This window comes from Curcuma longa, chromosome 2 (assembly GCF_044706935.1).
Source record: "Curcuma longa cultivar G26 ecotype Majalengka, Jawa Barat chromosome 2, ITB_CL_G26_1.1, whole genome shotgun sequence".
Classification (NCBI taxonomy): domain Eukaryota; kingdom Viridiplantae; phylum Streptophyta; class Magnoliopsida; order Zingiberales; family Zingiberaceae; genus Curcuma; species Curcuma longa.
The window spans coordinates 14,303,540-14,310,590 of NC_133862.1; the positions used below are offsets into that span (position 1 = coordinate 14,303,540).

Consider the following 7,051-nt stretch of genomic DNA (forward strand, 5'->3'; position numbering starts at 1 on the left):
AGACTTCGACCGGGCCGTGGCTGCGGCAGTCCACGCCCTGTCAAGGAACCAGCACGAAGCTCCAGCTCCTCCATCCTCTGATCTCCACAAGACCAGCGGAAGTCCCCCTGGCCCCGGCTCGACGACTATTCACGCCTGTGGAAGCTCCGCGAGTCCCTTCTATGAGACCCATGCAAGAGGCCGACTACTATGACGCCTCCATGGAGTCCGCTGCTGACCAGGCTCCGGTCAGAGATCCTGCCCGAGGAAAGGGTCCTGAAACGGGAGAAGGAAGCGGAATGAACAGCTCTCCCTTCGCGTGCCGAATCCTAGACGAGGAGCTACCCCGACACTTCCAGACTCCCCAGTTCCCCGATTACACGGGATCTACCGACCCGGAAGATCATATCGGACGGTTTGAAAATGCTGCACTGCTTCACCAATACACCGACGCCATCAAGTGCAGAGTCTTCTCGACGACCCTATCCGGATCGGCGCTGCGATGGTTCAGTCGGTTACCTCCGGCTTCCATCGGCTCTTTTGCTGACTTCAAGGACTCATTCTTGAGGCACTTTGCCACCAGCCGCACATACCGCAAGACCGCGACGGACCTCTTCTCCACTAAGCAGAGGTCTCGGGAACCGTTGAAGGATTACGTACATCGCTTCAACCAAGTCGCGCAAGAGGTGCCCGACGCCACCTCAGAGGTCCTCGTGAGCGCCTTCTCTCAAGGCTTGATAGATGGAGACTTCTTCAAGATCCTTGATCAAGAAGCCGCCCGCGAACTTCGACATCCTCTTGAGTCGGGCTGTCAAATACATCCATGTGGAGGAAGCTCAATCCTCCCGACGCAAAGAAACCGACTCTAACCAGCAGAGTGGCCCCAGTCGGAACCCTCCGGCTGCCGCCCGAGCCGAGCGGAGGCCTCCGCCTCAACTACAACGGAGGCCCGACGCGGATCCTCATATCGCACCCGCCAAGTCCAACCACCGTGCCATTCACGCCGTGGCCAGCCAGCCGGACCAGGCCACCGGAGGCTGCCGATGGTTGCCGCGCTTCTGCGCCTACCATCAATCTCAGAGCCACGCCACTAGCGAATGCCACCAGTATGCCCGAGAGCTTCGTCGAGCTGCTGAACAACGGGCGCAAGGACCTCCTGCGCCGAGGCCACAGAGATCGCCCGCCCGACGGATCAATCGGGAAGCACGGCCGCCTTCTCCTCGGCCCGCTCGCACCCGAGACCATTCTCCCAGACGGTCTGCACCTCCACCTCGACGGGAGGTGCCCCGAAATGTCCAAGTCCCTCGTCAGGAAGACGCTCCTGACGACAACCACAATAATGCTCCCCGAGGCAGCATCCACATGATCACAGGGGGAGCCACCGACGGAGACTCTCACCGAGCCCGCAAGGCGCATAACCGACAGCTCGAAGTATACGGAGTCGGCAAAGGCCGACTGATGGAGGGCCCGATTATTGGATTCGGGCCTCAGGACTTAGAAGGCATCGAAGTGCCACATGACGATGCCTTGGTCATCCACGCCACCGTCGCCAACTACGACATCGCCCGAGTCTTCGTGGATACGGGCAGCTCGGTCAACATCATCTTCAAGAGGGCGTTTGACCAGATGCAGATTGATGAGGCCGATCTGCAGCCCATGGCCACTTCACTCTTTGGATTCACAGGGAACGAAGTCCAACCCCTTGGGCAAATCACCCTGGCAATCTCCATGGGCGAGGAGCCGCTGCGGAGGACTCGGCGCGTCCCCTTCATCATAGTAGATGCACCCTCCGCCTACAACGTCATACTAGGGAGGCCGACTCTGAGCGCCTTCTCGGCTGTGGTCTCCACTTACCACCAGAAGATGAAGTTCCCAGTAGGAGACCAAGTCGGCGAAGCCCGAGGAGACCAACTGACCTCCCGAAGATGCTATGTGGACATGGTCCGGACCGAGGCCAAGAAGAACCGGAGAATCCAAGGGGCCGAAATCCATGCGGTCCAGGAGGCGCCGTCCGCCGCGAGCTTTGAAGGTAAAGAGTCTTTGCAGGTCTGCCCGGACCGAGCCGAGACGATTGTGCAAGTCGCGGCCGACTTACCTCCAGAGCTGAAGGAAGAGCTTGGCGCCTGCCTCCTCCGAAACCAAGATGTGTTCGCATGGACATCCGGAGACCTCACCGGCGTCTCTCCTTCCGTCGCGGTCCACCGACTCAATGTCATGCCCGGCGCCCGCCCCGTCAAGCAGAAAAGAAGACACTTCGGCCCGGAGCAGAACAAGATCATCCGGGAGGAGGTGCAGAAGCTCCTGAAGGCAGGACACATCAAGGAGGTGCACTTCCCGACTTGGTTGTCCAACGTGGTGCTCGTGCCGAAGCCAGGCAACAAGTGGCGAGTCTGCGTGGATTTTCGAGATCTCAACAAAGCCTGCCCGAAGGATTGCTACCCCCTGCCAAGGATTGATCAGCTGGTGGACTCCACTGCCGGGTGTGAATATATATGTATGCTAGACGCCTACCAAGGCTACCATCAAATTCCACTCGATGTAACTGACCAAGACAAAGTCAGCTTTATAACAGCCGATGACACTTTTTGTTACACCGTGATGCCGTTTGGACTTAAAAATGCGGGAGCCACATACCAACGTTTGATGGACCGAGTGTTCCAGCATCAACAAGGCAGGAACATTGAAGTATATGTCGATGACATATTGATAAAGACCACTCAGGGAGGAACACTTATTGCCGACATCGAAGAAACCTGCAACACCTTACGTCGCTACGGGCTCAAGTTGAATCCAGCTAAGTGCCTGTTCGGAGTCCGAGTCGGCCGATTCCTGGGTACATAGTGACTGAAAGGGGAATCGAGGCTAACCCAGAGAAGGTGCAAGCCTTAGCACAGATGGCTCCTCCACGGAACCTCCGTGAAGCTCAACGACTAGTCGGGCGCATCACGGCCTTGTCTCGGTTCATCTCCCGTTCGGCGGAGCGCAACCTGCCATTCTTCAAAATCTTGAGGAAAGCTCAGCGGTTCGAGTGGAATGCCGAATGCGACAAAGCCTTCGAAGAACTCAAGGAATATCTCAACCAACTGCCCCGACAAGCGAAGCCACTCCCAGGAGAACCACTATGGATGTACCTCTCCGCTACCGACTCGGCTGTCAGCTCGGTCCTAGTCAAAGATGAGGGACAGAACCAGCAACCCATCTACTTCTCAAGTCATTTGCTGAAAGATGCCGAGACTCGGTACACTGGCTTGGAGAAGCTAGCATGGATTTTGGTCCTGTCGGCTCGACGGCTCCGGCCCTACTTCCTGTCACATCCAATCACGGTGCTAACCAACAGCAATTTGGGGCGGGTACTCACCCAACCCGAAGCATCAGGAAGACTCATCAAATGGACGGTTGAGCTCGGTGAGTACGACATCCAGTACCAACCTCGCACTGCCATCAAAGCTCAGGCGCTAGCTGACTTCCTCGTAGAAATACCCAAGGATGAGGCAGAAGAAGAATGGAAGGTATATGTGGATGGGTCCTCCAACAAGCAAGGAAGCGGAGTCGGCGTACTACTGGTTTCTCCCAAGGGAGAAGAGATCCGGCTCGCCATCCAGCTCAGTTTCAAAGCCTCAAACAACGAAGCTGAATATGAAGCCGTTCTTGCTGGCCTTCAAGCGGCCAAACGGATGGGAGCGGCTCGAATATTACTCCGCTCCGATTCTCAGCTGGTGTCTCAACAAGTGGAGGGAAGCTATGAAATCAAAAATGACCGGCTCCGCAAATATGTGGCAGCCTTCATGAAGATGAAAGCTGAATTTCAAGAGGTCTCCCTCCAGAAGATCCCCCGAGCCGAGAACTGTAAAGCCGACGAAGCTCGCCAGAATGGCTAGCTCCGTCACCGAGTGGACGGATGAAGAGGCGATCACCCAAGTGGCATTTGTGGCACAGATAGATCAAACTTCCGGCTCGCCAGAGCCGAATGACTGGAGAACCCCGATACTTGCCTACCTCCAGACTGGCGAGACACCATCAGACCCCGATCAAGTGCGCCTCCTCAAGAGGAGAGCTTCCTCGATTCACAATAATCGGAGATCAGTTGTACCGGCGAGCCTTCTCACGGCCATTGCTCAAATGTCTTGGGCCAGAGGATGCAGACTACGTGTTGAGGGAAGCCCATCAAGGCTGTTGCGGCAACCATCCAGGAGGCCGATCGTTGGCGCGGAAAGTCCTTCTAGTCGGATACTTCTGGCCGACCCTTCAAGCGGATCGGCTAAGCTAGTGTCCACCTGCCTTCACTGCCAGAAGTACCAGCCCTTCAGCAAACATCCCACGGAACAACTGAAGGCGGCGACCATTGCAACAATCATGTCCATTCGACCAATGGGGAATGGATATAGTCGGACCATTCCCGATTGGTCCACAGCAAAAGAAGTTCCTGTTGGTCGCCGTCGATTACTTCTCTAAGTGGGTGGAAGCCGAAGCCTTGGCACGGATCACGGAGGACGCGGTGCTGAAATTCCTGTGGAAAAATATTATCTGTCGATATGGCATCCCGCATCGGCTCGTCTCCGACAATGGACGACAGTTCCAAGGGGAAAAAACTACAAGAGTGGTGCCAAGGACTTGGCATTCAACAAGCCTTCACCTCAGTCGCCTACCCGCAAGCCAATGGACAGACGGAAGTTGTCAACCGAGAGATAGTGCGTGGCCTAAAAACTAAGCTCGATCATGAAGGAGGCAGCTGGGTGGAAGAACTCCCCTGCATCCTTTGGGCTTATCGGACTACGCCAAGAGAAGCTACCGGCATGACACCCTTCCACTTGGTGTACGGCGGAGAAGCGGTAGTCCCCATGGAGATAGGGGTCGAGTCGGATCGGCGACAATACTACGACGAAGACAATGATGGCCGAAGGCTCATGGAGTTAGACCTCGTCTCCGAAGCCCGAGACAAAGCTTCCACTCGACTGACAGCTTACCGACAGCGCATGTGCCGCACCTACAACAAACGAGTCATCCCGTGAACTTTCCAAGTGGGTGACTTAGTCTGGAAAAAAGTCAAGCCAGTTGGAGATGTCGGCAAGCTCGAGCCACCATGGGAAGGCCCGTACCGAATCGTCAAGAAAATAAGTTCCGGCGCCTACTACTTATCCGACTCCTCCGACAAAGAACTGACAAGACCATGGAATGCCACTCACCTCCGTCCCTACCAGACTTGACGACTACCGGAGAATCTCTCCTTTCTTTATCTGCCTTTGCCTTTGTACTTCTCCATGTAAACGTTCCTGACAATAGAAGTACTTTTTCAGGCAACAACCGTCTCAGTCTCCTTGGAGTCTCATCTCTCTAAGTCCCCAGGTTCAACCTCCCCCGACTCGGACATAGTCGGGGTCGAGCTCACTTTCAGGTCTCGGACCTGCTCCATCAGCAAACACCCTTTTCAGGGTTCAACCTCCCCCGACTCGGACATAGTCGGGGTCGAGCTCATTCAGGTCTCGGACCTGCTCCATCAGCAATTGTCCTTTTCAGGGTTCAACCTCCCCCGACTCGGACATAGTCGGGGTCGAGCTCAATTCAGGTCTCGGACCTGCTCCATCAGCAATTGCCCTTTTCAGGGTTCAACCTCCCCCGACTCGGACATAGTCGGGGTCGAGCTCAATTCAGGTCTCGGACCTGCTCCATCAGCAATTGTCCTTTTCAGGGTTCAACCTCCCCCGACTCGGACATAGTCGGGGTCGAGCTCAATTCAGGTCTCGGACCTGCTCCATCAGCAATTGTCCTTTTCAGGGTTCAACCTCCCCCGACTCGGACATAGTCGGGGTCGAGCTCAATTCAGGTCTCGGACCTGCTCCATCAGCAATTGCCCTTTTCAGGGTTCAACCTCCCCCGACTCGGACATAGTCGGGGTCGAGCTCAATTCAGGTCTCGGACCTGCTCCATCAGCAATTGCCCTTTTTAGGGTTCAACCTCCCCCGACTCGGACATAGTCGGGGTCGAGCTCAATTCAGGTCTCGGACCTGCTCCATCAGCAATTGCCCTTTTCAGGGTTCAACCTCCCCCGACTCGGACATAGTCGGGGTCGAGCTCAATTCAGGTCTCGGACCTGCTCCATCAGCACTTGACCTTCTCAGGGTTCAATCTCTCCCGACTCGGACATAGGGTCGGGGTCGAAGCCATTCTCGGACACTCCATCCGACTCCTGACTACAACGGCCTCTCCCACGCCTAGCCTCTCGAGCTGACTGCCCGATCAAGACCGACCCCTCGGCCTAAGACTCATCTCGGTTAAGCGCGCCGGTCCAAAAACTGGCCTCTCGTGACCTAGGCCCTTGACTTCTAACATTCTCGCCCTCCTTACCTCGAGAAACCCGTTATGAAGTTCGCCGAATTACATGTTATTACGTTTCCTCACTCGAAGGAAACGCTACAAGTCGAGAAAGCATCCAAGAATGTTTCGATAACAAAAAGCATAGGCAACGTAGACGATCTATTTTCATTAAGATTCTGAGCAAAACTACATCATTTTCTTGGCCAAGTCGGTTACATCATTTTCCTTTTCTTATCCGACTCCGGCAGCTCGGCCCACACCTTGTTAATATCTAAGAAAGTCCAAGGAGGTGCCAGGGGGAATCACCCCCGCCTGGCACACTTGCTTCAAGGCTCCCTCAAAGCCATACTGGAGCATCTTCGCCGTCCTCTTCTGATACTGGGTGGCGTACTCCTTTGACTCCAGCCAGGCTTCTTTGGCTAGCCTTGAGCCGTTCCTCCTCGTCAATCTTGTAGGCAGCTAGCTCGCCACTGGACTCGGCCAAGAGGTTGTCAACGACCTGCTGCCCTTCCTTCAGGTCCTTGAGCTGCTCTTTTATTCGTGCCGAGTCCCCAAGCGCCTTCGCCAGTTCCTTGTCCCGCTGGGCTAGTTGGGCTCGGACTTGCTGCAGCTCCTCTTCCTTAGCCTTCACCGTCAGCTCCAACGCCTTCCGCCCTGTCTTCGGCCGAGAACATTCGGACTCGGTAGCGGTGGGCCTCCTGGAAGCTTTTTGTCGCCTCCGCACGAGCCGCAGCCGCCTCAGTGCGGGCGGTAGCCGCCT

At 55.8% G+C, this 7,051-nt stretch overlaps 3 protein-coding genes across 3 annotated transcripts; all 3 read left to right on the forward strand.

Annotated features, from left to right (window-relative positions):
• The first annotated feature begins 200 nt into the window (after positions 1-200).
• On the forward strand, positions 201-2,820 carry LOC141821674 (uncharacterized). The gene is made up of 2 exons (XM_074709037.1): positions 201-692; positions 754-2,820. The coding sequence occupies exons 1-2, from the start codon at positions 201-203 to the stop codon at positions 2,818-2,820; spliced, it is 2,559 nt and encodes an 852-aa protein (XP_074565138.1).
• Positions 2,821-2,873: 53 nt separating this feature from the next.
• On the forward strand, positions 2,874-4,431 carry LOC141821675 (uncharacterized). The gene is made up of 2 exons (XM_074709038.1): positions 2,874-3,695; positions 3,790-4,431. Exons 1-2 carry the CDS (start codon positions 2,874-2,876, stop codon positions 4,429-4,431), a joined length of 1,464 nt encoding a protein of 487 aa, XP_074565139.1.
• An 80-nt stretch (positions 4,432-4,511) lies between these two features.
• LOC141821676 (uncharacterized) lies at positions 4,512-4,988 on the forward strand. Its single transcript, XM_074709039.1, has one exon. The coding sequence runs from the start codon at positions 4,512-4,514 to the stop codon at positions 4,986-4,988; it is 477 nt and encodes a 158-aa protein (XP_074565140.1).
• Positions 4,989-7,051: the final 2,063 nt, after the last annotated feature.

Coding starts and splice junctions, on each gene's coding strand:
- LOC141821674 (XM_074709037.1), top strand. CDS start 201: ATGGAGTCCGCTGCTGACCAGGCTCCGGTCAGAGATCCTGCCCGAGGA. Junction 693..753: donor ACGCCACCTCAGAGGTCCTC/GTGAGCGCCTTC, acceptor TTGATCAAGAAG/CCGCCCGCGAACTTCGACAT.
- LOC141821675 (XM_074709038.1), top strand. CDS start 2,874: ATGGCTCCTCCACGGAACCTCCGTGAAGCTCAACGACTAGTCGGGCGC. Junction 3,696..3,789: donor TCCGCTCCGATTCTCAGCTG/GTGTCTCAACAA, acceptor CTGAATTTCAAG/AGGTCTCCCTCCAGAAGATC.
- LOC141821676 (XM_074709039.1), top strand. CDS start 4,512: ATGGCATCCCGCATCGGCTCGTCTCCGACAATGGACGACAGTTCCAAG.